The sequence below is a fragment of the Emys orbicularis genome, chromosome 4 (genome assembly GCF_028017835.1).
Source record: "Emys orbicularis isolate rEmyOrb1 chromosome 4, rEmyOrb1.hap1, whole genome shotgun sequence".
NCBI classification, from domain to species: Eukaryota; Metazoa; Chordata; order Testudines; family Emydidae; genus Emys; species Emys orbicularis.
In genome coordinates this window covers 41,032,287-41,060,284 of record NC_088686.1, presented here as the reverse complement: position 1 = coordinate 41,060,284, position 27,998 = coordinate 41,032,287, and the positions used below count along the sequence as shown (strand labels likewise).

The following is a 27,998-nucleotide window of genomic DNA, read 5'->3' as shown; positions in this document are numbered from 1 at the left end:
GTAGAGGAGAAAAGAGAAATGCATAATCCACTCTCTTCAATAACAAAAAGCGCTCACCTAGCAGATGGCTAAAGAGGAAACAAATAGGCTAGTTCATCAAAAAAAAACAAGGGAAGAGTAACCATTTCTCAGAGTAAAATTGTAGATATTTAAACCCACCCTAGAAAATAGACTATAGTAACCTCTAGGCCTCCAGAGGGAAAGAAACTTAGATATTTGAGACCAGCCCACGCCACCAAAGATATTCTGCCCTTTTCACAACTTCGCCAGAGGCCAATATGTACTATAACTTGAGAATCAAACAACCTTCCCTCTTAGTTCACTTGCCCAGGGACACTTAACGTGGAATCCTAACATAAGTCTGTTTGTCTCCCTTAGCAACTTTACAACGCTGGCTGGCCTTACTCCTTTAAACCTTATGCATGAGGATTGATAGTTCTCATAACTGTTGTTCTTGTGGCTAATGACTTTCCCTCCCATGAAATAAATCCCAGGAGATCTTGCATAATTGCCTCCCTTCTCTTATGGCCCCTTCCTCATCTGCCTGCTAGCTAGCAACCGTGCCCTTTCTCCTTGACATCTAAAAGTGCTTATTGTTTTAACTGATTATCTTTCCCCCTCCCCAGCCTCAGTGACTTTTTTTTTTAATCCCCTTTAATCAAGCAATCCCAGAAGGTAGATGGAGGGGGGAAAGTGGTGGAAGGCATATTAATCTATTTTCCCCATCCTCCTCCCACAGGTCCATTTTGGAATTGTTCCCTTTAGTCCAGTCTAATTCTGACTGTCTCAGATGTTGGGGATGCCAACACTGACTCTTGAAAATCAGCTCCTCATGAAAGATAGTAGACACAAAAGGTCTGGGAGGAGTTTACTTGGATTTTAGAGTAGCATGTACCTCTGACTCAACCACAGCGTGGGAATTGATTATTCTGCATAGGTCAGGCACATAGTGCTTCCAGTCAGAGTCTGTGCCTGATATGTTGCTTAGTGCATTCTGGGAGTGTGGTAAAGACAGGGTCCAGCACAGACGAAGCTGGTCCCTACGTCTTTTTTGTTTAAAGGGGGTGTGAAGGTGGGATGCCTCATTGGGTATGGTAGAGAAGGGGGAAGGAAGCAAGTTAGTGAATGCTGCCTGGCAGCAAGAGCCAGGAGACCTGGAGGCAGAGATGTGGATTCAATCAAACCCACATGCACTTAGTCTGCCAACCTCTCCCCCTTCCTCGCCCCCCCAGGTCATTATCTCCCTTCAGTGCTTCTTAGCTGAAATGAAAGCTGTGATTTTAAAATCTGAATTTCAAAGGCACTCTCAGAATGAACCTCAAGTGCTTTCTTCTTTCATATGTCTAAATCCCCATCTGTCCTTCAGAATGCACTGAGAGAGAGCTCCCTGCAAGTTCAGCAGCACACACACCCACTGCAATGGCTCCCTTAGGGATACACAGAGGGGCTGGGATGCAGATTTAGGGAATCTCGAAAGTAATCCCAAGAAGTAACTGCAATTCCCATCACCGAGGTTTCAGGTCCTGGCAGCGGCGTTGGGGCTGGGTGAGTTATCAGTTGTAGAGAGGTGGTTGGAATCGGGAATCCAGCTCCAAGGAGGATTTCTGCAATGGACAAAAGCAGTTGCTTGACATCTAGAATCCTAACTTATTTCTCTTCCCAGCTACCAGAAATCTACCCTGATCCCAAAACCAGCACTCCAAACACATCCTGCTTCCACCCTTCCCCACCCCAGCCAGCCTCCCCGTTATCAATGTTTCCACCTGGTTGCTGGCCTGTTTCTGAAAGGTCAGCCTTGGTGAAATAAGGTAGCATGGCCTGGAGGAAAGCCAAGTTTTAATCCTGACCCTACTATTCACTCTCTGTGTGGCTTTGGGCAAATCACTTTAGCTTTATCTCAGTTTCTTGTATATGAAGATAATACTTTATCCAACTCCTTTCCAACGGTGTAGTGAGGGTGAATTAACTGTACAGTGCTATGAACAGATAAAATGCTACATAAATGCTAAGTAAGTGTAGGAGTTTAGGGGTAGCAGCCCAAAAGGTATTAGTTTACCATAGCTGAAGGAAGAACTTCATACCCACAAATGCCAACCATGCCAGGACAAGGGCACTTTGGGAGGAAAAGACGGTTTTCCTTGCCTGCAGCAGCAGTAAGAAAATGTGAAGAACTCCAATTGTATAGGTCCCAATACAATGAAAGTTCCACATACAGTGATCAGGATCGGTGCCTAAGGGCCTATCTGCTGTAGGGATCACTTCAGTTGCTGCCAAAATGTAGCCACCTCTGGGTGAAATGTGGCAGTTGTTTAAACACCCATAGCAACACTTCACAACAGTTCAGGAGAGTAAGCAGAGAAGAATCCTGTATTTAATTGAAATTACAGAAGGGAGGGAGAATATATTTGCCAAAAATGGAATTTAGCCAAATGTTGTAGCTAACATCTCCTATTTGAGTACAGAGGAAAAGAGCCCTAGGATCTTAATAGGCACAAGTGGCCACGGTCTCTCTTTTTTGCATCTTATGTGAAACACACCTCCCTTTGTATATTTGTAAATGTAATTTAATTTACATGCTCCTGTAGAGGCAAAATCTCTGCTTGTGTTGCAGCTGCTGTCTTTTATTTGTAAATAATATAATTTATGTGTGAAGCTCCTCCCATCCAAGACACCCGGGGTGCTTATGTTGCTTAATTAAAAACTGCAACAAAAACATAATTAAAAAACATCCCTCTTAGCAATTAGCTAGATAAAGCAAATGAGGGGTGGAGGAAAGATTAACACATGTGGGTCCTGCAGTGGGGGGGGGGTGTAGGGGTAGGGGTGGAAGAGGACCAAAGCCCAGTAAGTGAGCCCAGTGTTTTGCAAACCCCATGGAAGACCTGAACCCTGCACTGAAAGCTTAGGATCTCACTAGGATGTAGTTTCTGAGGCATAAGAGGTGCGGCTGTGAGGTCCCTGAATGGGTATTTACAAGAGCTGTCTGTAGCCACTGAGACTCCTTTCCCCATGTGTACAACACCTCCCAAAGTGTTGGGCACTTCAAAAATAACAGAAGCATAACCTATCAATATTTGCACATGTTGCACCACTGGAAACTCTGTATACTGCTGGGAATTTGTTTGTCCAGTCTGATACAAACAGTGATTGCAGCATAGTTCTTTGTTCTAATCTTAACATCATTTTCTTGCTGTCCATGTAGGGAGCAATGGTTGGCTGTGGGTACTAGGGGTGAGAACAACACTGTGCCACCCTTGCTAGGCATCACCTTCCAATAGTTGGAACAGGGGGCTGGGTGTCCATATGTGAGCTCTATCCCAGACTCAATTGCTGTGTGACCTTGGATAAGTCACTTTAGCTTTCTGTGCCTCTGTTTCCCTCCCTGAAAAATGGGAACAAAGCTATCACTCTGTTAAAAGTGTTGTAAAATTATCCAGGGAAACATACTATGTGTGAAGTAATACTATTCCACACCTCAGAATTTGAACAGTACTGTAGGCTTCCTTAGTGCTGTCATTTAGATCCTCTTTCCCACCTCACCGAATTCGATACTTTCTTTGTGACCTCCACACCCTTTAGGCTCTTTATATTTATCCCTGTATCTAATATTAGGTTGACAAAACATGGTCACCTTATAACCTGTGTGATCATTCTCCAAATTCAAATAATAAATAATTATTTTCCCCCTTAATAAATTGTTTGAAGCTGTGTTAGACCATGAATTAGAGTCCATCAAATAGTTAACATGGGTCTCCCCCAGCATGGATTGGAATAATTTGGGGGGAAAGAAAAAAAAACTGTTGTTGAAATTTGCGAGGTGCTTGGCTTGGGGAATCAGGAGTGGGATTCAGTTCTTTCCTTGTAAGGAAAGTTGTTTAAATCTGGCCCAGGTCATCAGTGTCACTGTCATTCCTATCTGTGGGCTGCTTGCTGGCCTGTGTGGAAATGTACTAAGGTTGACTTCAACTACTAAATGGATAAGGGTTCACATCAGGTAAGCTGTCCTTATTGGCCCACTTCTTGACAGCTTCAGTAGAGAGATCCACTCTTAAACAGGAATGGAGACTGCACTCTTTTCTCACTAACAGCTTTTCTGGGTCAGGGCTGAAGCACATTGCTGGAACATTGTGTGGGATGTTTGCACTTCTGCTGCCCATGCTGTACCTGTCCTATGAATAAAAAGAGCACTTTGATCTCCAGCGCTGTTAGTCCAGTGCTTACGCTCACTTAATGTTAAATTAAAGTTTAAAGTTTAGCTGAAATTGAAAGTCACCAATAAATCTCTGCTTCCACATTCCTGTTATGTTCTGTTCAGGTCACACAATATGTTGCTGCTCTGATGGTTGTTGTTTAAATACCACCCTACTGCACCATCATCGTTGAAAGATTTCATTATGGTCTCACTTGTTTACAAAGTATAATGGTAACTCGCTACTCTTGCATTTAATCCAAATTGGACAGTCAAACTAAAGGGCACAAATATAATTCACAGTTTACCACATATGCAATCAGTCAAATGTTTCAGTTTTAATTATCTGGTTAGTTTTTAATCATACACAATGTTATCAGCTCAGTAGGAGACACAAAACACAGTCTGTGCCCCCAAAAGACTGAGTCTGAAGGTTTGATTTTTTGCCATCTTCACTCCAATTTAGTAATACGTTACTCCACAAGTAGCCTATGGGGAACATTGGTTAGGGTGGTTGAAAATGAGTAATGATGGCAGAATCTGGCTCTGAATGGCTTTGTACGAGAAGCCAAGACTGCTTGTTTAAACTGTAACCTTTAACTTCACGGTGCCGTTTTAAAGCAGAGAGAGTGTGGGCGGAAATAGTCTGACATTGAGTAAAAGCCATTTGGTGAACAAGGTTTTGGGGGAGGCTGAGTGTATGTTTCTGGGAAGGCTAAAGAGATTATCTTGCTGCTTTTGATTCCCCCCCCCCACCCCAATTTATTCTGTTTTACATGATTGCTGCTGGGAGGTTCTCATTTGCACTTGTAAGCCTAACTGATTTTTAGGTGTTGGTATTTTTTTTACCGTGGTATAAATTTAAATAAATAAACTTTGCTCCTGGTTTGGCTGCTGTAAATTATGCAGAATTCCATCAACTTCCAGATGGTACCATTCTGTACAGCTGTAAATGTAACCATTTCCACAGGCCTGCTAAAAAGGCTTCTGTTTTAAGCATGTATTGTTTGATCTGAATGGCTTAATCTGGAGTGGTATATGGAAATGGCCCGCATGAAGGAATGGAGGGTCCATGCAGGTAAGAATGGCCATGGGGCAGTGAAGTCATTGAACTATCAGCGGGGGAATCATGCCCACTCATTTTTTTCTTAGCAGCCAGTGTTTTCATGGTGAAGGGGTTTCTATAACCTGCATATGAGCAAAACCAGAGAGCATGTGTTGGTGTGGTTGGTGTCTCTAAAACAGATCTGCAACATATTGGACAGCTGGGGTCATTTGCTGTTTCCTTGCAATTAGCAATGCTCCTGGAGTGGATAGTGGACTCCAGTCAAGAAAAAGGCCTGACAAACATGTTTCGTCCAGCCAAAGTGCTGCCTCGGTTAAACATTCTCTCTCTTAATACACTAGGAAACTCCATGTTGATCGTTTATATTCCACTGTACCTGATGCTATTTGAAGGGACTTGTGGTTGCAGCTAGCTGTGCATTTAAGCCTTGTTCCTATTCTAACATTCACACTGTCCTTAGGGATGACTCACTAGATGTTAGGCAGCTGCAGGAGCAAAGTTGAGGTTATTTGATGGCCTCCCTGTCCTCACACCAGATTCTTCCTACCCTACTCGCCTCACCCAAACCTTCCCCACTTCCTTCAGTGCATTAAGGAATGAATACAGATCCTCCTGGCTGGGGAGCTGTACATAGAGTATCATCTTAAAGGGACCTCTGATAAGTCTGGGCTAGGGGAAAGGTGGGACATTTGGTGTTAGGAGTAAGAGTGGCACAGATCAGTGTGTAACATCTTGACTTAATCTTTCCCACTAACAGTTCCCAGATATGTATTTCCCTCTCTCCCTGGGTTTCCTCACATTCACCATCTTCTAGCCACATCAGTGAGGCAGTCTGCTTAGCAGTTACACTAGTCCAGTCTCCTCATAAGTATAGTGAGAGCTATCTACGGTGCACTAGTCCCCTCTAACTACAGGGAGGACCTGCAAGGCTCCTCCCACAATCACACATTCAATTTTTGCTAGTACAGTTTCAATGGAAAAAAACAATTTTCTGGTGTTCCTGATGCATCAGTATGGAGGAAAAACTCTCAAACTGGTTGAATCCGTGGGACGTTGACTGAACTCCAGGAAGACATTGCCCTGTGTTTAATGGGCATGGAAATGCCCAGCTTTTGTAGCCCGTCTCTGCACACTAGGCAACGCTGAGACACCTAGCGTGGCAGCAAAGCAGTGTCAGAATTCTATGCAATGTCTCTTTAAGGCTTCTTGTGAGTCTTCTCTAAAATTCCACTATCAATACACAGCAATAGTTTATTTTTATTTCTGCAGTGAGCAGGAGCCCTCCCCATGGTCTATCCCTGTGCCTTCTTGCTTTGTCTCCCTAGCTCCAACAGTCACAGATGATGTTGGACCTTTCTCCACTCCTGAGTGACCTATACAGTAATTCAATAGGAAGACAAAGTCTGGTCTCATGGAGGCCCATTTTAATTCTATAACTGAATCAGATCATGATAACCTGTGTTGAAGGGATGGGAGATTTTTAAGCCCCTGCACTCTTATTTTTGCAGACCCCTCTGTGACGCACACAGCAGTGTGCGATAGGTAGGGAAGAAGAGGGTTGCACTTTCACTGCCAGCCTTCTGTTACCATTTTGCACTGCCATTGTTCCGCTGAAATTAATGAATCATTGGAGCATACTGGGTACATTCAGGCAGGGGGGAATTCTGTGTGGCAGGGCCATTCTAGCTGGGGAGCAGTCAGTGCCCTTCAAATCATCGTTTATGCTCCTGGAAGGAAGAATCCCTCTGACTAGACCCTTATTTCAGTTGGGTAGGTTCTCTTTAGCTAAGACTTAAGAGCAGTATGTCCTTGAGCCATTTAGGGTGGGTGGTTGTTTTCTATTAAAATGTAGGGTAGCTCTTTATGGACCCTCATGCCTGCCTGCTAGGGGCCTTGCTGTTAATTGGCCACGATGGGCCCGTTACATGGAAATGATGTTGGGGACATCCTGAGAGAGTTTTCTCATGACTAAAGAGTTGCGTTATATACTTTATGGACACTGGCTCTGAGCAGATTGAAGAGACCCACTTAAGCCTGAGTTGAAAGCGGCAGCCTAGCCAAGCAGTCATTGGCTGTGCACTCCAGTAAGTTGCTGAATTTGTGTGTTAGCAGACGGTGAGCCACCTGAGGAGAGGTTTTGCTCCGGAATGGGGACTGATTACCGTGAGGTCACTCCTTGAACATTAAGGAAATATTCACATAGTTGCTTCATTCAAGTTTTAATATGCGAGATGGGGGGGGCCTCTTCTTCCCTGATGACACATGGTACATAGTGCCCATCGGCTTTAGAAGTAGTTAGGAAGATGTGTCAAAGGACCAAGAGGCACCAAAGGTGGAACAATGTGTTCTCCTTAAAGACAGCTGTGAAATTCCAGCATCTTCATGTTGAACTTCTCACACAGGCAGAACTTCTCTTATTTTTCCTCTTCCGCAATGCTAATCATTCTGCCTCTTATTTGTCCTCGCTCATAAAAAATAAGTAATGTGCAAAAATTGCCAGAGAACCAGCTGCCATCTCATCAAAAACATTATAAATAGAAAACGTTTCCAGCAGTTCAGCTTCCATAGCTGTTGTCTTCTTTCTCTTCCTCCTTTTTTATTGCCAGGGATCTTAGTTTACGGAGGTGCATCTTTGAGTTTCTTCGCTGTCCATCTGCTCAGAAGAGGCCAAAACTTTCAATCTATGATATCATAGTTGGTTGCCATGGTGCTGTAACTGAGAGCAGACGATGTCAGGTGGGGACCGAACAGTAGGTGGCTGCCTGAAGATAAACAGCTCACTACTTACGTGCACATGGATAAAATTTTCAAAAGTGCTTTTCTCTTTCTAAATGTGGTTATACTCTCAGAAATCGCTAATAATCGCACACATCTGCACTCTCAGTATATAGGTCCTGCTTCTGCAATTGATGGTGTGTGATGGGTTACTACATCACACAGAGCCATGTTGCGGTAAGTAGGGCTCCATGCAGATTCAGCAGTTCATTTAGGCGCTATCAGTTGCAGAAACGCAGCCTACGTTTGTTCATTTGCAAGTCAGCCTGCCAACTGTGCACGTGCCTTCAACAGGGATACGAACATTGCAGCGGGTTGAATACAGCAAAACCAGTGTTTGTGAACATTGATTTGCATTTCAAACGCTTGTTTGGTTTGATTATCCTTGTGTCCTCTTAGTCTTGACCCTTCCTATGGGATGGGTTTGTGTCTGTAGGGAGGCTCGGGGAACAACGTCCCTTCGTAGGAGTACCCAGAGTCACATACGAACCAGGGAGTCCATGCATGGAGACGGGTATGAATTATTCTTCTCTTATAAAGGTTTCATCTAATGAGGGAGCACTAAGGAGACTAGTCAAAGAGAGCAGTGCCCGAGCAGTCCTTAGGTGGAAAATTGTTAGCTCAAACCATTTGGTGAACACTTGTAAATAACAAACCCATTGGCAGAAATCAGGACCAGTTCATGAAGAGAAGAAAGTCCTGAATTTCTCAGATCATTTATTTGCATTAAGTTTAATCAGCCCTACAGGAACTCCTGCCACATTCTTTCTGTTTGTTGCATCCTTTAAAAAAAATGATGACAGTTGATGTGTGAGGTGGAATAGAACCCAGCTGGCTTTCCCATAGCTCTGTCAGCTCTGTAGGACTAACAGTGGGAACTCATCTGTTTCAGTAAAGTCCGCAGCTATGGCTCTGAGCTATTTTGAGTAAAATGCTATATTTTTACATGATCACATTTCTGACCATCACCACACTCGACTATTTCAGTTGAATAAACCTCATCGGGCCCCAGTATCTGTATAGAAAAGATCTCTTAGCATCTGAAAGTACACTAATAAGTAATAAGCATGTTTTACAAAGACCCAGAACAATGAACATGCGATGTAAGCCAAGACTGGAGCAGAAAAGATGAATATTGGATAATTTCAGACTTGTCAACATGCCCTTCAAGGATTTCTGCCTTCTGTTTCCTCCATGGCCTGTGAACTGCCCCATATTCGGTGGACACCATTAAAGCTCCATTCACAGCCCCAGATAAGTGCCCTAACAGCAGTAACTTCTATGCAATACTTGGAAGAGGAGATACTGTGTTCCTGCAGTCACTGCAGAGTGGCATGTGTTGGGTTTCTAATGGAGCCCCCTGTATTGGCACAGGCAAAAACTTTGCTGGCCGGTCAAATACATCATTTCATAATTACAGGCTGTGGGCCAAATTCTGTTCTCGTACCAATTTAAAATCTCATACAGCTCCATTGAGCTTCAATAGACTTGCGCCATTTTAACGAAGAGCAGAATTTGGGCCTCATGTGTAACCTACCTGCCCTGTGGACTTGGAGTTCATTTTCATGCCGTTGGTGTGACTTTGTCACTCAGGAATGGCATAGCCACAAGCTAGGAATTGTGGTGAGACAGGCTGGTTCCCCTGTCGAGGAATTCTCACTAGTTATACTATACAACTCACCTTCTTTAGAACCAAGGGAAGAGAGAGATGACCCGCATTGCTACTCCAATGACTGTGGCAGCTCTGATTTTCCTTTTGTCTGTGTCTAAACCGGCTAGCAGTAGGCATTTGATTACAATCAGACTTTTCTGCCAGCCATGACACAGTGCATTATTTGTTCTGATTTGCTTTTCACCGCTTCATTTTTACTGTTTTTGAACACAGTGGACAAATCTTATTACAACCGACTATAATGTGGACAAGTGATCTGGATATTCCACAAAGTCTTGACCTGCAGCAACTCCTGCTATGTCAGTTACAATCCGTACCACAGCACATCAATTCTGATCCCCAACGTACCTTGCTCATTCATTCCTGGGCTCCCCCTGCCACAGCTCTGTCAATGCTTCTTAGTCCTGACTTACATCACCCTCTGCTGTACTAGTTGTGGGCTTCCCACACACACCTGTGCCAAAGCAACTCAGTGCTAAGCTGCAGCCTGCATGTACACTTTGAATTTAGCACAATCCACTATTTGATTTTCACTCACTGACTGATATGCACACGATGTCACAGTTCTGGAATTGGAAGCAATTAGCATTTCAAAGGTTTGGCTGCACAGTGTAACGAGTGAGGAATAAAGCTGGACATCGGGGCGGGGTAAGGGGGGGCATGACTGGTTTCCCTTCAGGAGCATTGTTTGCAAGGAGAATTGTTCTTGTTTTCTTTTTATGGGAGAAAATCCCCAAATGGAAAAGCCCTGATCTGGGGGGATGGAGAGGGCTGAGAATTCTGGGAGTATCTGTAGCCAAGCTTCTTTGCTTTACGGTTCTCTGGCAATCAGTCAAGTTGGTGGGTGCTTGGTCATGGTTGGAGACCTGTAGGCCGAAACCAGCCTGGTGTGTATTACGCTAAGCATCAGGAGGCCCAGCGCCCAAGAGAAACAATTTTGTGGAATCTCTAGCATCTAGTGGCATGTTGCTGTTCTTCTAACTATAGAGACTTAATAAAGCAGAATTCCAGCTCAGTACTGGTCTCACTCCAAAGTTATTTCCACCATCAGCATGTTCCTCTAGCATTGCGATATGCTATATGAAGTTATGTTGGCAACGATGAGTTCTGGGGGAGACAGGAAAGGTGTTTAGCCCTCCACCTACCTTTCTATGCATGTGCCTTCTGGGATGTGAGGGAGAAGGCACTTCTTAGGGTGTAGGGGGTAATGATCTTGATCCAATTTGAGTGGGGAAGGGATAGAAGTTTGGGTTTGGCTCTGAGCACTGGTTCCTTTGCCATCTTCTGATGAGCTGCGGTCAGTATCACACCAGGGTGATTTTGGTGACTCTCCTAATCAGGCAAGCACTGCCGTGTAGTAGGGTCCATCTTTAACTCTTGTACTTATCACCGTCCCCAGGCAAAGGACCGGAAACTCTGTATGCTGGGCAGAAACTTAATGACAACGAGTGGCACACAGTCCGGGTGGTGCGGCGAGGAAAGAGCCTCAAACTGACAGTTGATGATGACGTAGCTGAGGGTGAGTGCAATGTATTGGTATCTCTACTGTCTCCCTTTGTTCTCAGCTTCTTTTCAGCATACACATGCACCCTTTTTCTTTGTCTCTCTCTCCTCCACCTCTCTGTGAAGGCCTCTCAACTGGGGATCACTGTGTTGAGAATCCAGTTATGAGGGGCTCTTTCTTCCCAACCCATTCTGGCAACAGCGGCCTGGAGTGGACCCTGGGAACGGAGATGCAGCAAGGAGAATGTACAAGGCCTTGAACTCAGCCAAAAAGCAAGAAGGAAGCCATAGAGATGTTAGAGAGGGAAGGAAGTGTGTTAATTTGGTTATGTGCCTGCATGTAGTATGTGAGGGAGGAATAAGAAGAGATCCATATTGCTAACCCCAAATGTTCCAAAAACTTTAGACATCCCCCCCCCAAAAAATAGGCTTAAAATCATGCAATTTAAAAAAAATAAATATTGGGTTCTTTGGTCTTGTGGTCTTTGAGCCTTTAGGGTTCATTTTTTCCATCTGCTTCTTTACAACCATGGGAGCTAGAAACATATTTTAATTTTTCTAAATGAAAGCTGAGATTCCCCTGTAATCGCATGACTCTGGGAGTTGGAACTTTAAGAGAAATACTTGCTATCTTGAGAGACTGGTGATGCAGTCATGAGAGTTGGTAACTCTAGGAGAAGCAGCTAATTAAGGTTGCATTTGCCCCCTTGCAACTCCTCCCGTTCAGCTGGGCTCTAGAAGCCTCTCTTCCAAATTCCAGGGGACCTCCTCATAGAAAACTCCTGGGAGGTTACTTACGTCTTCTTTTTTTTTATAAAAAGGGGGCTTCTGGCAGCTGAACAGAACCTGATTGTAAGCAACCTGACAGATTAAAAACTTCAGAAAAAAAAACGAGAGATGGGTAATAGGGTTTGAAACGACCCAGGCATCCTGCCGGCTTAACAGGTGGACACAGGGGTGGTTTCCAAAGTACTTTATCATATGTGCACTCTAAATCATTGGTGGTAAATGTACACTCTGTGGTGTGGTGAGAAATGGATAGGGAGATGCCCAGTGACATGAGGAAGCCCCATCTGCTGCTTGCTGGAACTAGCAAAGGTGCGTTCAGTATTACAGTGGGCAAGTTCTTCTGCTTAAGAGGCAACTTTTCAGCCTTAGAGTGAATTTTTGACTTTGTCTCTGTGCTGGAGAGCACAGTAACACAGTTCTCTTGCATTAGAGGAATTCTGGAAGTGATTTTCAGTAACAGCCGCTAGATGGCACTTTCATCATACAGCTCAGAAAGGTGCACAAAGAAAATTGCCACTTGAAAGTGTATTTTTCATAAAACCGATCTGATAAATAAAAATGATGGAATCATATATATATAGATGATTATACACACACACACACACACACACACACACACACACACACACACACATTTTATTTATATATATTTATATATATAGAGAGAGAGAGTATGTATATACAGCCATCCAAATAGTTATGTTAAGAACATGTTATGGTTGCAAAGTTAAACACTTGAAAGTTAGGAAATGCCAGAACTATGGTTGTCTGTGCAGCCTTAAGTTGCCCCCCTCCCACCCTTTTGCCTATGCATTATGTTAGTCTTGAAGTATGTGATCAGATGCTACTGTTTTCTACAGGACACTTGTCTAAGTAGTGAAGAGGATGGACCTGCTATGAGGATAAAACAGGGTTGTGTAGAAAAGGAGGCTATTTTATTTAGGCCCCCTGCATTGTTTATTGCAGAAGTTGGGAGATGTGTAGTGAACGTAGAGTGTACTAACAGCAATAGATGGGTCTCATGTAAGGCCATTGAATGGTGCCTTGGTGATGTGGATCCTATATCTGCCTCTGGCAGAGAGTTTCTCTAAGGTGTTAATCAAACAATTTAAACCCAACTTTTAACAGGTTGTCACTGATTGTGTTCCTCACTTTCTGGGTGCCCAACATGAGAGCCTGGGGTCTGAGCACTCAGATTGGCAACTGAAATCCATTGGAGATGTGCTTGACTATATAAAGTGCTAAATATCTGGAAAAATCAAGTCCTAGGCATCCTACACAGGGTATACAAAATTAGTGGTTACTTCTGATCTTACTTTCTGTGTCTCATGAGTGCCATATCTGTACTGCATAGAAGTACAATATGTATATGTAATTAACTAAATATGCTTTAAGGTCATATAACTAGATATTTTGTTATACTGAATAATGAAAATTCATCACCAAGACATGCAGAGCCCAGACCATGCAGTAATTTGGTGTTTGAAGTTAACGAGGCTGTCTTATCTGTTGCCTGCTCATGCGTTAACCCCCTACCATGCTGCCGAGCAGAGCTAAGCAACAACTAGAATAACATCAGACAGCGGGAGAGGCCATTTTCCTTGTGTGGAGCAGTAGAGTGAATTTTTAACACATTATCGTTTTTATGACTGTGTCCGTGTTTCTCTCTCTCTCTCTTTTTTTTAACCTCATTTCATCAATCATCAAACTAGGAACCAATGACTTATTTCAAAAGTGTATCTGAACTGTGGTTTTTTTTTTGTTTTGTTTTGTTTTTTAGCAGGCCTGATCTGGCAAGCTGCTGAGTGCCTTCAACTTCGGTTATTTTTGGTTGGAGCTGAGGGCACCTAGCAGTGATGGACTCTTGGACTGTAAGTCTCCCCTGCAGTGCTGAGCATGCTGTTGGAGCTCAGCAAATAATACATTTAAGTGACTCCCCTGAAAGCAAAATGAAATCTCACTCTTGCTCCTTTCCTAATTACCACCTTCTTCCATCAGTCCCCGTTTCGTCCTCTCTGTGAATCAGCTCTGCGCATCTGCTAGCTCCCATCTCTCTCTGTGGTGGAGTGATAAGGTCTCCGCTTGTTATCAGTGAATGTGGTACCCTGGCACATCTGGTGCATATGAGCGTGTCTGCCCTGTTTCTGTATCATGGGGTCTCTGAGATAATAAAGTAGATTCAGCGGGGTTTTCTAGGCCTTATGCCAATCAGGGAAGTGATGATGAGGTTTTTTGGATCATTATGAAAGGACAGAAAGCGTTAGCAACCCAGGCCAGCAGGGACCTACCCTTAGGGAAGGAGCAGGGAGTTCACTCTCCACAACCCACTCGGTCCTCCACTTTTCAGAGTGCCCACAGGAGTGCTGGTGGCTTTTGTAGTGTGGAAACTTGTCTGCTAGGAATTGGACTGAACCCCCCAACTCATTTCATACACAGGCTGCCTATTAGATGATAACTTTATCCTTACTGATTTGGAAACCTGAAGGTGAATTGCTCCTTAGCCTGTTTACCAATCCCCTAGCATGCTGGGTGTTCTTAATCTTTTCCTTTTGTTTGCGGAATTCAGGTACAATGGTTGGCGACCACACCCGCTTGGAGTTCCACAACATTGAAACGGGGATCATGACGGAGAAGCGGTACATCTCCGTCATCCCCTCTAGCTTCATCGGCCACCTCCAGAGTCTCATGTTTAATGGGCTGCTCTACATTGACCTGTGCAAGAACGGTGACATTGACTACTGTGAGCTGAAAGCACGCTTTGGCCTCCGCAACATCATCGCTGACCCAGTCACCTTCAAGACCAAGAGCAGTTACCTGAGTCTGGCCACCTTGCAGGCCTACACCTCCATGCACCTTTTCTTCCAGTTCAAGACCACCTCAGCCGATGGCTTCATCCTCTTCAACAGCGGTGATGGCAGCGATTTCATCGCAGTCGAGCTAGTGAAGGGGTGAGTGAACTTTGTGCTGCGGTCCCCGAGGGCATTCAGCTAAGCTGTGGGTACCTTTTAAAATGTTCATACAAAGAGAAGTGGGTATTCACCCATGAAAGCTTATGCTCCAATACATCTGTTAGTCTATAAGGTGCCACAGGACTCTTTGTTGCTTTTTACAGATCCAGACTAACACGGCTACCCCTCTGATACTTCATACAAAGAGAGAGTCCTCTGGCTAGTCAATTTCTATTCTTTTTTACTGAGGCATATGGTGTAGTGGTTAAGCAAAAGACTGGGACTCCGGGGTTCTATGCCTGACTGCCACTTACTCATGCTGGGGTGGAGTCTCTGATGTGATACGTCTTTCTCATATCTAGATACTGTGATTCCCATCTCATAAAGCTTTCACCGAATTTTGCCTAAGAGTCTATTAGCCGTGCTTGGAGTAAGACCAACAGTGGCTCTAGAGTCTCCATATGATCTGAGCTGATGCATGTGTTCTTTCCAGGTATATACACTACGTGTTTGACCTGGGGAATGGTCCTAATGTCATCAAGGGCAACAGTGATCGGCCTCTCAATGACAACCAGTGGCACAATGTGGTCATCACCCGAGACAACAGTAACACCCACAGCTTAAAAGTGGACACCAGGGTTGTTACTCAGGTTATCAACGGTGCCAAAAACCTTGACCTTAAAGGTAAATCTCAGAAGGATGCCAGTGCTCTTTTGGGCCTTGGGAGGGGGGGTGCAGGCAGGGGGGCGGAGAGCAGTGGGCAAGGAGAAGCTGCATAACCATGCACGAAGGAATGGAAGGTCTGGGATGTGTTGTGGGTTTCTTTTATTTTAATTCTGCATTTGCTCTATTGGCAAGTTCTCTAAGCACCGTACTTTGCTGATCTTGCTCCTTCCGAGATTGTTTTTCACGCATGCTCACATTACTCCTTAGACACAATTATCATTCTTTGGTTAGGACAGGCCTCTCCTGCATTAATCTATTATTCTAGATCAGGTACAGCATTGGCAGAACTAGAGTGGTAGGATGCATAGACAGTCAGGACTGAGAACCGCTGTTTATGGGGGAGCACAGGATTGATAATAGGGTGGTATCTGTCAATATGGAAGCACATTAGTAAAGCTAGGGTGGGAAGGACAGGTGATCAGAATCAAAGGGCATTGATGGAATTGTGTAAGGGGACAAGTCTAACAATAAGTGGTGCAGCTGGTTGAAGTTGATGTTCATTGACAGAGCTGTGTGACGGCCCCAGACAGGAGGTCAGGGTCTGGATATGTTGGCAGGGTTGTGTGAGGGTCCATGATAGGAACAGCAGTGGATGCTGCATGTACACTGAGGTGGGTTAGCCAAACTGGGTTCGGGATCACACCATGCACAGCTCTGGCTACCCTTCTTTCACTGGCAGTGCAATTTATTTAATGAATATAAGGTAAATGCAGCTCTGGAAGATAAGTTTATTTTACTTCCTTTTGCTTTTGTCTTTTTACCCTGTTTATCTCCAGGTGATCTCTACATTGCTGGCCTGGCTCAAGGCATGTACAGCAACGTCCCGAAGCTAGTGGCTTCACGTGATGGGTTTCAGGGCTGCCTAGCATCAGTGGACTTGAATGGGCGCCTGCCCGATCTAATCAATGACGCTCTCCACCGCAGTGGGCAAATTGAGCGCGGATGTGAAGGTACAACTCACTTTAGAGGCATTCCCCTCCCAGACAGCCCCCCTTATCTCTTCGCTGCCCCCTGCTCTGCTGCTCACCAACTTTACAGGCCATCTCATTGGTTTGCTTTCATTGTGATGTCCTTCACTGCCATCAGCATGTAATTGCCATGTTTGTAACCTCCTGACTGTGTAGTGTCTGAGTGGGGGTGACCAGTGGCTGCCAATGGCTCTTTCATGTAGTTATATTCCCCTAGGATATTGTGTCTCCAGCAATGGAAAGATGTTGGGCGTGGTGTTGGTAGCAAGCTCCTCATGTGCTTTTCCTACAGAGCCGTTTATTGACACTAAGAATATTTAAAGTGTCTAGTCTTGCTCTGGAGTCGAGGTTCTCAGCTGTGCTCTGCAGGCCACCAGATGTCCACAGGGCCCTTCTTGGGACTCCAAAACACTAAACATTTTGAAGACCAAGTAGTGGCAGGGAAAAGGGGATGAGGGCTTGCGGAGGTGAGGACAGGTCAAAGAGAACATTCCTCTTATGAAGTGGGCCTTGCAATGGAAGAGTTGGAGAATGGCTGAAGGTGCTTTTTGAGACATCCAGCTAAAGTGATTTCTAGCACCTGAAATGAATAACTTCCAGCAGCCAAAAATAAAAAGACTGACTTTAAGACCACTAGCTCAACCACATGGATGTGGCATGGGAACAAGTACTCAGGATCTTGTGCTCCCAAAGCATAGGCCCATACCACTTGAGTTACATGATAATTTCTGTTGGCTTGTCAGTAGTGCTATGGCATGTGTCTCTTTGTAGGCAGGCATTCACTACCAGGGAAAACTAATCTCACACGCTGACACAAAAGATGTGCATTCCTGTAGACGACTCTAATGCATCTGGACTCTATCTACTAGGTGGCCCACATGTAGGATAAGATCCTTCTATGCACATGCATGCACGCCAGCTGGTATATTACATTCCCCACCATGCTAACTGCTAACAATTTGGCCATTTGCGTCCCTTCATCCCCTTGAAATGCCCTTCCTTCCCACCAGGGTTGTTGCTAGGCAGTTTTGGAAATTCCAGTGGAGTGCCTCTCCTCCAAGCCTTCAAAATGTGTGAAGCCTCAACGCAGCAGCTCCGCTTGAAACCAAACCCTTCATTACAGCCCATCATTTGGGTGTTCTGGTTTGCAGCGAGTGTTTGATCCCAGTCCTGCTGCTGCTGGGTAAAAGTAAATCCTTCAATAACTGGTGGGAGTTATTTGTGTCCTGGGATGCGAGAAGAAGGCCCTTGATATAAACCCCATTCTCATAGCACAGGTGTATGATACACAGTCGCTGTAGCCTGGTCTTCCCTCCGCCCCGGTACGCTTTTAATGGGGCCCATTAATCTGGCCATTTCCCCTGGAAGTCGCAGTGGTCCATAAGAGCTTGCAGCTGTGCCTATTAGGCCTGTAACCAGGGTGCCAAAAGTGGGAATACTGTGTCTCTCGCTCTCATACAGTGTTGCTTTCAGGGCTCAGGAAAATTCCCTTTGCCTTTATAAAAATGCCCCCTTTGGATTCTTCCCAGCTGTCATCTCATTGCCCAGAAAACCTTTCTTCCAAATTGGGGGTTTCTATTAAGTGTACTTTTAAAATATGTAGCTTGTGCAGTTTTGTGTGTGGGATAGCTAGTAGCTCTCCTAGGCCAGCCCATCCTCTTGACTGAGAGAGGCTGGCTAAAGCTCTCTTCAGAGCCAGCGATCTCTGCTCCTGGCTCAGCAAATAGGAGTCACTCAAGTGACATGAACCGTTTACCCTCCCCCAGGAGCAGAACCATTACGCTGGCCAATAGAGCTTGGATCCAAATGAGTGGTCACCTTTCCTACTGCTGGTGCCCAGGGCAGCTGTGTCCTGCCAGGGCTGTAGCTGCCAGTACATCTCCCCACCCCTCCTTTCTGCTATAGCATCTATTTTCAGCTCACCAGCCATCCCTATAACATAAGCCCTAGCACTGTCCCTACTAGTGTGCCAACACTGGTGCTGCCTGAATGCAGGGATCCAGTCACCCTTAGTGACACTAGCAGGCATCCTTCTCTGAGTTGCATCAAAGGAAAATCAAACCCCAGAAGAGGGAAGTGAGAAGGGCCACCAGTGCCTTCATCCTGTCATTGCAGGAACTTGATCTTTTGAGGTAACGCTTACCTCCTCCTCATGGGCCATCCCTGCTCAGTGTCCCGTGGGAAGGTGCTGAACACCCGATGTTCCCTGCCAGCATGCCCTGGGATAGAAACAATCAAGGATCCCAAGGGAGTGAGGAAACATAAGGCTGGTTCTCCTGCCTTTGGACTAATGTCCCAGCAGCCCCCAGGGCAGTGATGTGCAGTAGCCAAGACTTGAGAGTATGCGCCAACTCTTCTTGTGGCCTCCCTGAATAGTGGTCACATCTCACCTGCCCTTCCTCTCGGTGCTACGCTTTCTGCAGTGTATGTCTGGTGCTGATTTAACAATCTGTTTGTGTAGTGGCTGTAGGTGCAGTGTCCGCCCCACCCTGAAAGGCTGAGGGCCCTGACAGCTGTTGGGATCCATGCCACCATTTTGGGCATATAAAAGCATTTGAAATAAACACATTTTTGAGCTAATCTCTTGTGCAGTGTTTTTGATTTTGGGGAGGAAGGGAGGGAGGGAGGGTGGGTGGGTAAGTGATGTGTCCCTCTGATCAATTCCATTCGAGAAGCATCTGTCCCAAAACAGTGAGGAGACAGAGTCAAACTCTCTGGGCGGATTTTCAAAAGTGCTCAGCATTGACCTAACTGCTTCCACTGAGCTCTACGAGAGTTTGATCGTGGATTTCAGTGGGAGCAGATTTATGCTGATGCTGGGCACATAGGAGAATCCAGTCCTCTGTGTCTAGACTGATCTTCAGAGCCCAGAGTGAGAAGGGTTTCTGCCCAGTTGTGTTTCCAGTGGCGTAACCTCTCCCCACCCTTCTTATTTCACATCTTCACCACCCCTGAAATTATAGGTAACCAGCATCTTCCCTGAAGCTGTGGGTTCACTCTCTATATGGGACCAGCCTTTATGTTTACCACCTGTATTGATAGTTCAGGGGCCTGTCCCATATCACCACTAAATAGGAATTTTATTCCCCTGGGGAATGTGACAGGGAAGGAGTGTGATTTATTGTACTGGCTCTGCCACTGATTCCCTGTGTGACCTTCGGAAAGTCACTTAACTTCTTTGGATACATGATTCTCCTTAACTTCCTGTGCTAAATCATTGTGTAATATTATTATGCAATGATAAACAGGCACCATGTTCTACCCCACAGGTGGCTGCATTTCAGTGCAGAATAAGTCCCTTATCTACCTCACCAGGGGTATTGTAAGGTGCTTTAGGATAGTTCAAGATAAATGCAATTTATAGGAGGGTAATGGATTATTTCTCTAGCACCTGAGGGATCCTAAAGCATTCCTAAATGCAGCCACCTCTGGGATAGAACGTGGCAGGTTAATAGTGTATAGAAATGCTATGCCACAGTTTAAGACCTGAAGGCAAGAAGAACTATGTATCTAATTGACATTACAGGGAGGAGTTTGGTCAGCAGAAAGAAATTACCCAAGCTGGAATTTGACCAGGGTAGCAGAGCAAATGTAACCCACTCGTCACTTTGTGTTGCATGTCCCCCTCGGTGCCCAACTCACAAAGGATGTGGGTCTGTTTCCACCCCAGCTGCAGTGATTAATGCTTTCATCTCTAGAGGTCCCTGGTTCAATCCCAATTTTGTTGGCAGACCCTGCTCTTGTGAAATGTCCCAAGAGAGCTTCACATGTGGCCAAGCATGAGTACATTTCAACCTCAAGTTGGATGCTTCTCTGTGAAACAAGAACCAAGGCATACTTGACACGGCAAATGGGCCTGTGAAGCTAAAGCTTCTGTTTTCTGTGCCCTTTTGCAGAAGCCTGAGTCTATTCTTTTGTTGTTTACACAAGATCAATTGACAGCTGTTCTCTGATCTCATAAAGCTCTGGTCAGTGCTAGGCTGGCAGCTCCTGTTTTCCTGGAAGGTATTTAGCAAAGCTAATAGCTTTGCTGCACTCTGTGGTGAGGAATCTGTCCCGGGCTGATGTTTAACACACAATCTTTGTGAAAGTAACATCATACTGTGTGTCACTTGATAAGGAATGGCTATAGCCCAGGTGATCTAGGCAAGTCTCATCTTTATCTTTAATGTTTGCTGGAGGACCTACAACATAGACAGCAAAGTCACAAAATATTGACTAGGACAGCAGCTACAACAGAAATTATCTTGGCACAAATTGGTGGTTTGGGGCCAGCAAATTAGCACTGTGAGCCACAAAATCTTTTGAAAGGGTTCATCAGATTTAGAAAAACAAGGGGAAGGCAAACCGGACTGCTCCATTGCTGATTACAAGGGCCTGGGGGTCAGCTCTATACGTGTCTACAAGACAAGTGCAAACTACTACACTTAGGCCTGGTCTACACTACCCCCCAAATTCGAACTAAAGTACGCAACTTCAGCTACGTGAATAACGTAGCTGAAGTCGACATACCTTAGTTCGAACTTACCGCGGTTCAGACGCGGTCCACACGCGGCAGGCAGGCTCCCCGTCGACTCCGCGGTACTCCTCTCGCCGAGCTGGAGTACCGCAGTCGACGGCGAGCGCTTCCGGGATCGATTTATCGTGTCCAGACCAGACGCGATAAATCGAACCCAGAACTTCGATTCCCAGCCGCCGAACTAGCGGCTGGGTGTAGACCTGGCCTTAGGAAGAAAGACTCAAATACAAAATGGGGAATAACAGGTTAGGCAGCAGTACTGCAGCGAAAGATACAGGGCTTATAGTGGGTCACAAATTGAACATACCAGCCATATGATGCAGTTGCAAAAAAGGCTAACACATTGTATGTCAGACAGGAGAAGTAAGTGGTCTGCTCTACTCTAGGGTTACCATACGTCCGGTTTTTCCCGGACATGTCTGGCTTTTCGGCAATCAAACCCCCGTCCGGGGGGAATTGCCGAAAAGCCAAACATGTCCGGGAAAATGCCAGCCGGGCACTTCCTCTCCCGCGGCTGCTCTGCTCCGCTCCGCTCCTCCCCTCTCAGACTTTCAGAGCCGAACTGCCCGAGCCAGCGCTACTGGCTTCGGGCAGCCCCCCTTCCCTCCGGACCCCGAGCCGCCGGAGCAGAGCAGCTGGAGCTGGGTAGGAGAAGTGCCTGGCCGGCGGCTCGGGGTCCGGAGGCAAGGGGGCAGCCCGAAGCCGGTAGCGCTCGGGCAGCCCGGCTCTTAAACAGAGCCGAAGAGTCAGCGGAGGAGCAGAGCCTCCAGCCGCGGCTGCTCTGCTCCTCCCCGACTCTTCGGCTCTGTTTAAGAGCCGAGCTGCCCGAGCGCTATGGGCTTCAGGCAGCCCCCATGCCTCCGGACCCTGCGCCGCCGGGCGGGCACTTCTCCGCCCGGGCTCCGGCGGCGCAGGGTCCGGAGGCATGGGGCTGCCCGAAGCCCAAGCGCTACCGGCTTCACGGTTTGCCGGGCAGCCGCCAGACCCTGCGCCCCCGGCTGGGCGCTTCCCCTCCCGGGCTCCAGCTGCGCTGGGCAAGCGCCGGCCGGGGGCGCAGGGTCTGGGGGCTGCCCGGCAAACCGTGAAGCCGGTAGCGCTCTGGCAGCCCTTTCCCCGTGGCTGGGAGGGAGGAGGGGGCGGAGTTGGGGCGGGGCTGGGGGTGGGGAAATGGGCGGGGCCAGGCCCCGTGGAGGGTCCTCTTTTTTTATTTAATAGATATGGTAACCCTACTCTACTCACCACGGGTGAGGCCTCAGCTGGAGTACTGTGCCCAATGTTGGGTGCCCCACTCGAAGAAAGATGTGGCCAAACTGAAGAGAGTCCGAAAGAGAGCAATAAAAATGATAAAAGGTTTAGAAAACCTGATCTATGAGGAAAGGTTAAAAAACTGGATATGTTTAATGTTGAGATGAGATTGAGGGGGGACTTGATGCATTTTTTTCAAATATGTTAAGGGCTGTTATAAAGAGGATGGTGAATTGTTCTCCATGGCCACTGAATGCAGGACAAGAAGTAATTGGCTTTGTCTGTAGCAAGGGAGATTTAGGTTAGCTCTGAGGAAAAAACTGTATAACTCTAAGAATAGTTAATTACTGGAATAGATTCCCCCCGGCACTTGGGGAATTGCTGTCACTGGAGGCCTTCTAGAACAGGTTAGACAAACACCTGCTGGGGTGGTCTAGGTATACTTGCTTCAGCATTAGGGGATGGACTAGACCATCTCTTGAGGTCCCTTCCAGCCAGCCTTTCATTTCTATGATTCTACCAATGACACAGTGTGAACTTGAACAATCCCCGTCTGCTGTGGGCCTCATTGTCCCCATCACACCGGGGTGTGTATCAGCTCCATGTGAATAGACAAGTATGAAGTGCAATTCTGTCTTTCTAAACCACTTTGAGGTCCTTGACTGGCAGGCACTAGAGATGAGCTGAGTGTTGGAATTTGGGGAGGAAATAAACATTCCACATATCACCACCTGGGATTCTCCATGGTTAGAGCTCCACAACCTCTGGCAGTGGCTGGGAGCATGGAATCCTTTCTGAGAGATGGGAATGGCGTGTATTGCTCAAGCTGCATTAGGCAAACACTTGGAGTGGTATTATAAGGCTCCAGAGGAAGGGTCACTGTACTCTGGAGTCTACGTGGCAGAAGTAAAATTGAGAATGGAGTGAAAATATGGGATCTATGAGGATAACCTTCCTTCAGAATAACCCAATAAATCCTCAACTCAGGCCGAGGCTTGGACCAAGGAGGCGCTTTCTCCCCTTTGCTGCCTTTTGAGCTGACATGGGTCCGAAACCTCTTGCTGAACACTTTATCCGTGATATAATACCATTGAAATCAAGGGCTGAATTTGTCCCAGAGTGTATAAGAGTCAAGCTGCAGTGCACTGATTTCCACAATGATCCTAATATAAGCAAAGCTCTTATCTGGGAAAGCACCCTGAGCGTGACCTTTTCCATTGAGCCTAATGAGTAATTGGTATGTTTGATGTGTCCTGAGGTCATTTTCATTGCTATCGTTCATTTCCCGTGTGTTTTCCTGCTTCTCCATTTCCCCCACCACACGCTTTGCTCCTTTTGCTGAATATGTTGATATCAGCTTAGCTGGATTGTCGTTACAAATTGTTTCTCTTCTTCTGAGACACAATTTCCTGTGTGCCCCAGTGGGTCTCAGTGGCACCCTCCCACACACTTCTCTTCACCTCTCTGGACCAATCCCACTGACAACAAGTTAGATCTAAGCTAAACAGTTTCACAGAAAAGAGCAAGCAATTTTTGTTTGGCTGGAGGCTGTGTTTCCTATACTCCTGTTCAAGATATTTTGCTCTTGTGACGGACTTCCTTCTCTCTTAGCCCAGCTTAATCTTTGCCAAATCCTGCAGTCAAATCATAATCTTATGCTACGTACCACAATGTATAGTTAACCTTTGGAATTCACTGCTGCATGAAGTACTTGAATCAAACAGTGGGGCTGGATAATTTAATGACCAGTATATTTTGCGTATGGAGAATCGTGAGCAGGGGAAGAGGGAAGTTAATCAAATCTCATTCTTGTAAACTGATCACTGGATGCTGTCAAAGAGGATTTCACTCCTCAATATTGCATACCTGATGAGGTGAAGTATGGTCCTTTCACCTTTCTGTGAAGCATCAGGGGTTGGCCATGTTGGGTGGGGGGCTAATTGATGCAACAGTAATTTGATGCAGCTTGGCAACACCTCTGTACCATATAACATTGTATTCTGTTGGCACGGAGAACAGTGATTTCACAAATTCCCCCTGAGAGTTTCACTGAATCAGGTGGGAGGAAGATGAGGAGCTGGGCAGCAAGAGAGTCCTCATTTGTTCTACACAGAAGACTGTTTATTGGACTAAGTGGCAAGGAAAAAGGCCTGGAGAAATGAGTTAAGCTGTCCCTCTTCATTTGAGAGACTTTGGGAAATTTTATGGGTCTGTGTAATGGAGCTGCTCTGAAGGGAGGAAAAAATGTGAGTGGCTAGAAAGGGGAGGTAATTGCCATCTCGAGTCTTTTCATGGACTGTGGCTTGTAAAATGATAGCAAAGGTTCAAGATGTTAAACTTTATTGGAACCACAGGAAACTGCACATTTGCTTCTATTGCCAATTCCAATTTATAGAGCAGTAAATGTAAAAGGAGAAGGGAAAAAAAATAACACCAGCAAAGATTCAGTACTAGCTCTTAAGTAGTAGCTCTTATTAAGAACAATAAGCCACAAAGGTGAGTGCATACTTCTTATCCACCCATGACTAGGGCCAGTGTTTTATCAAATAATCTTGCCACAGCGATGGCTAACAGAAATGTGTAATTTGGGATTCAGGAGCTGCTCCCTGTCCCCAACCCCACTCCCCTTTCCATGCTGAAAGCGAACACTTAAAACCAAAAGCTTGAAACATCAAAAATCTATTTGGCTTCTCCATAAGAGGGGTGATTCCTGTAGCTGAGGAGAATTCATCTGTATCCACCAGTTCAATGTTTTCTTCTCTGTGCTCCTTTCTATGAGTGCAGCTTGGTCCTAGTTCTGTCTTGGTAATATCACGGTTTTCTCTGTGTCACATATACTGCTGCGACTGCTAAGAAGTAAATGGGCCACAGAGACTGAACTGCCCTCTTTTCTCAAGTGTGTGTGGGTTTCTTCCAGAGCCAGGTGAAGCCCCTGGGCAGGAGGCAGCATGTGAAGGAAGCTCCCACTGTCACTTCCCACCCAGTGCCAGGCCCTATTGAGGGGATGAAGAGTATGTCTGTCACCAGGACTGTCAATCCTCAGCGTTCACCTATCCTACATTCACTTTAGACAAAAAGCCAATGGGGAGCTGCACTCTGAGGGAGGGGAGCAGCTTTGTGTTTCCAGCCTGAATCTGGATGTTGCAAGACAATAACTGTAGTCCTAGCTCACATGTTAAACGTCAAATAGATTTTTTTTTCTTTTATTCAAATTGATTCTAAATACTTTTTAATGGGGGGGGGGGCGGAAACAAGGCGACTCCTGAAATGATCAGTAAACACCACAGGAGGCTGGGGGTACTTTGTGTAACTGGTAGTACATCATAGAATGCTGCTGTTCTGTTCTGGTTTTTGTGTGTGTATGTGTGTGAGAGAGAGAAAAATATGTTTTCCCCTATCGTCAGTGCTTTGTCTTCTGATACAAAACCAGGCAGCATTCTAGTGTGATGGATTAAGGCAGCAGTGGCTGCCTGTCTTCCGCCCACTCCCCCTGTGTCCGTGTTGTTTGCAGTGCCCCTCTCGTGTGTGTTCATCCTGCCTGTAGGCTGTGTTGGTTACGCCAATCGCTTTTGTTTGTTTATTTTCAGTGATGTTGTTCTGGTTTATCTGCCTTTTTACTAACCTCTGGTTTATTGTTTTTTGCTTTTTCTGTTTTTTTGCTAACAAAGTTGAGTTGACCAAAGCTGACCTGCAAGGTAGAGAAGGTTCTTGTTCCCATTACCATTTTGGACTGAAAGATGCCTTTTGTGTAACCTCTAGTGCCTTCCATTTAGATGCAGTCACACCTCTGAGACAGCAGGAACGGGGCTAACTCCCAGTCCCTCTGGGAGTGAGGGTGGGCTTGGGGAGGAACTCAGGGTAACGAGGAGGGTGTTTTCAGTGGCTCAAGAGGTTTGACTGCATCACAGACTGTGAGTATCCATAATTGCGCAGGTTGATTTCCTGAAATGTTTAACGATTGTTCAGTATGAAAAGCTGCCACTGAACAGCTGGTTGATAAAATACAGATGGCCATTAGTGTTTTACAGGACAGAAGGGCCAACTTGGATTCTTAATTTCAGCCCCACTTAGGGAGGAGAAGAGACGGTGAAGGCCATTTTAATGATGCAGACTTTGAAAAACAGAGAGCGAGAGAGAGACATTTCTAATTTTAACTGGTTTGGAAAAAAGTCTTTTGACTTTCAATTTACAAAACTCTCTATTAGCAACAATTAAAATCACTTAGTGCTATATAGCACTTTACAAACATGCAAATATTGGCAGCAATTAGTACTCATGGATCTCAGGTCAAGTCTGTTCATTTTTACTTGATTATTAGAAACCTTGAATTGGATGGTTCATCAATAAGTATCATAAAGTATTTAGGACCATTTCCTACTGTTTATCCATGCATGAAACTCTCATTGACATCTGATATTATTACTTACTGTTTATTAAGTAGGAGAGAGCAATCAATGGTGTTGAAAGCTACAGAATGATAAAGGAGGTTAGAGATGAGTTGGGGTACCAAGAATTGGCCCAAAGAAGGTCATTAGAGTGATTTGTTGAGAATGATGTCAGTGGGGTGGGGAGGGAGGAAACCAGGTTTGAAGGGGATCCAGGAAGTAGTTCAAAAAGAGACATTTGGCTGTATTTGTCGCTCATTCAAAGAGCTCAGAGGTGAAGGGATAACAGGCGATGGGTTGGAAGATAACAAGTATGAGCAAGGATGATCTTTTAAGGATGCTTATAAGGAACTGGAAGAGAGGGAGTGGTTGAAGGTGCACGCGCGCACACACACACACACTCACTCTCTCTCTCTCTGCTTCCCCATGGCAGAAGAGAAAATCCTGGTTATTAAACTATAGCAGCACTTTTGATCCCACTGTGACCAGAGCTGTTCTCCTGTGCTGAGAGTTCCTTGTCTTGAATGACTGTTGTACTAGAAGTCACAAAGGGTTCAAAATTCTTGCAATACTTACAGAGGTGATTGTATTGGAGAATACTGAACTAAGGCAAGACTTCCTGAGTGCATTGAGCTTTTGAGAGCTGTTAAGAGCGTGGTGGAAAAAGACAGATTTTTCTTTGCTCATGCAAGCTTTTAGTTATGATTAGGGCCCTACCAAATTCATAGCCATGAAAAACATGTCATGTACCATGGAATCTGGTCTTTTGTGTGCTTTTACCATATACATACAGATTTCATGGGGGAGACCAGCATTTCTCAAACTGGGGGTCCTGACCTAAATGCGGGCTGTGGGGGGTCATGAGGTTATTTGAGGGGGGTTGCAGTATTGCCACCCTTCTATGCTGCCTTCAGAGCTGGACGGCCGGAGAATGGCTGTTGGCCAGGCGCCCAGATCTGAAGGCAGCACCTCACCAGCAGCAGCACAGAAGTAACCGTGGCAATACCATACTATGCCACCCTTACTTCTGTGCTGCTGCTGGCAGCCTTCAGAGCTGGGATCCAGGCCAGCAGCCGCCGCTCTCCGGCTGCCCAGCTCTGAAGACAGCCCTGCTGCCAGCAGCAGCCCAGAAGTAAGGGTAGCAGTAGTGCAACCCCCCTACAACAACCTTGTGACACTTCCCCTCCCCCCCCCCAACTCCTTTCTGGGTCAA

The 27,998-nt window shown here is 45.7% G+C and overlaps 1 protein-coding gene across 16 annotated transcripts in view; it reads left to right on the top strand.

The window, feature by feature from the left end:
* Nucleotides 1-27,998, top strand: part of NRXN3 (neurexin 3) — a 1,366,589-nt gene that overhangs the window by 573,080 nt on the left and 765,511 nt on the right. For 15 of the 16 annotated variants that reach the window (XM_065404047.1, XM_065404046.1, XM_065404048.1 and 12 more), the window contains 4 exons: nt 11,102-11,221; nt 14,561-14,942; nt 15,436-15,626; nt 16,445-16,618. In XM_065404047.1, the coding sequence (XP_065260119.1) occupies nt 11,102-11,221; nt 14,561-14,942; nt 15,436-15,626; nt 16,445-16,618 (867 nt within the window). Of the gene's footprint in view, nt 1-11,101; nt 11,222-14,560; nt 14,943-15,435; nt 15,627-16,444; nt 16,619-26,068; nt 26,096-27,998 lie in introns of all 16 variants that reach the window. The other variant, XM_065404051.1, reaches the window with a different exon arrangement.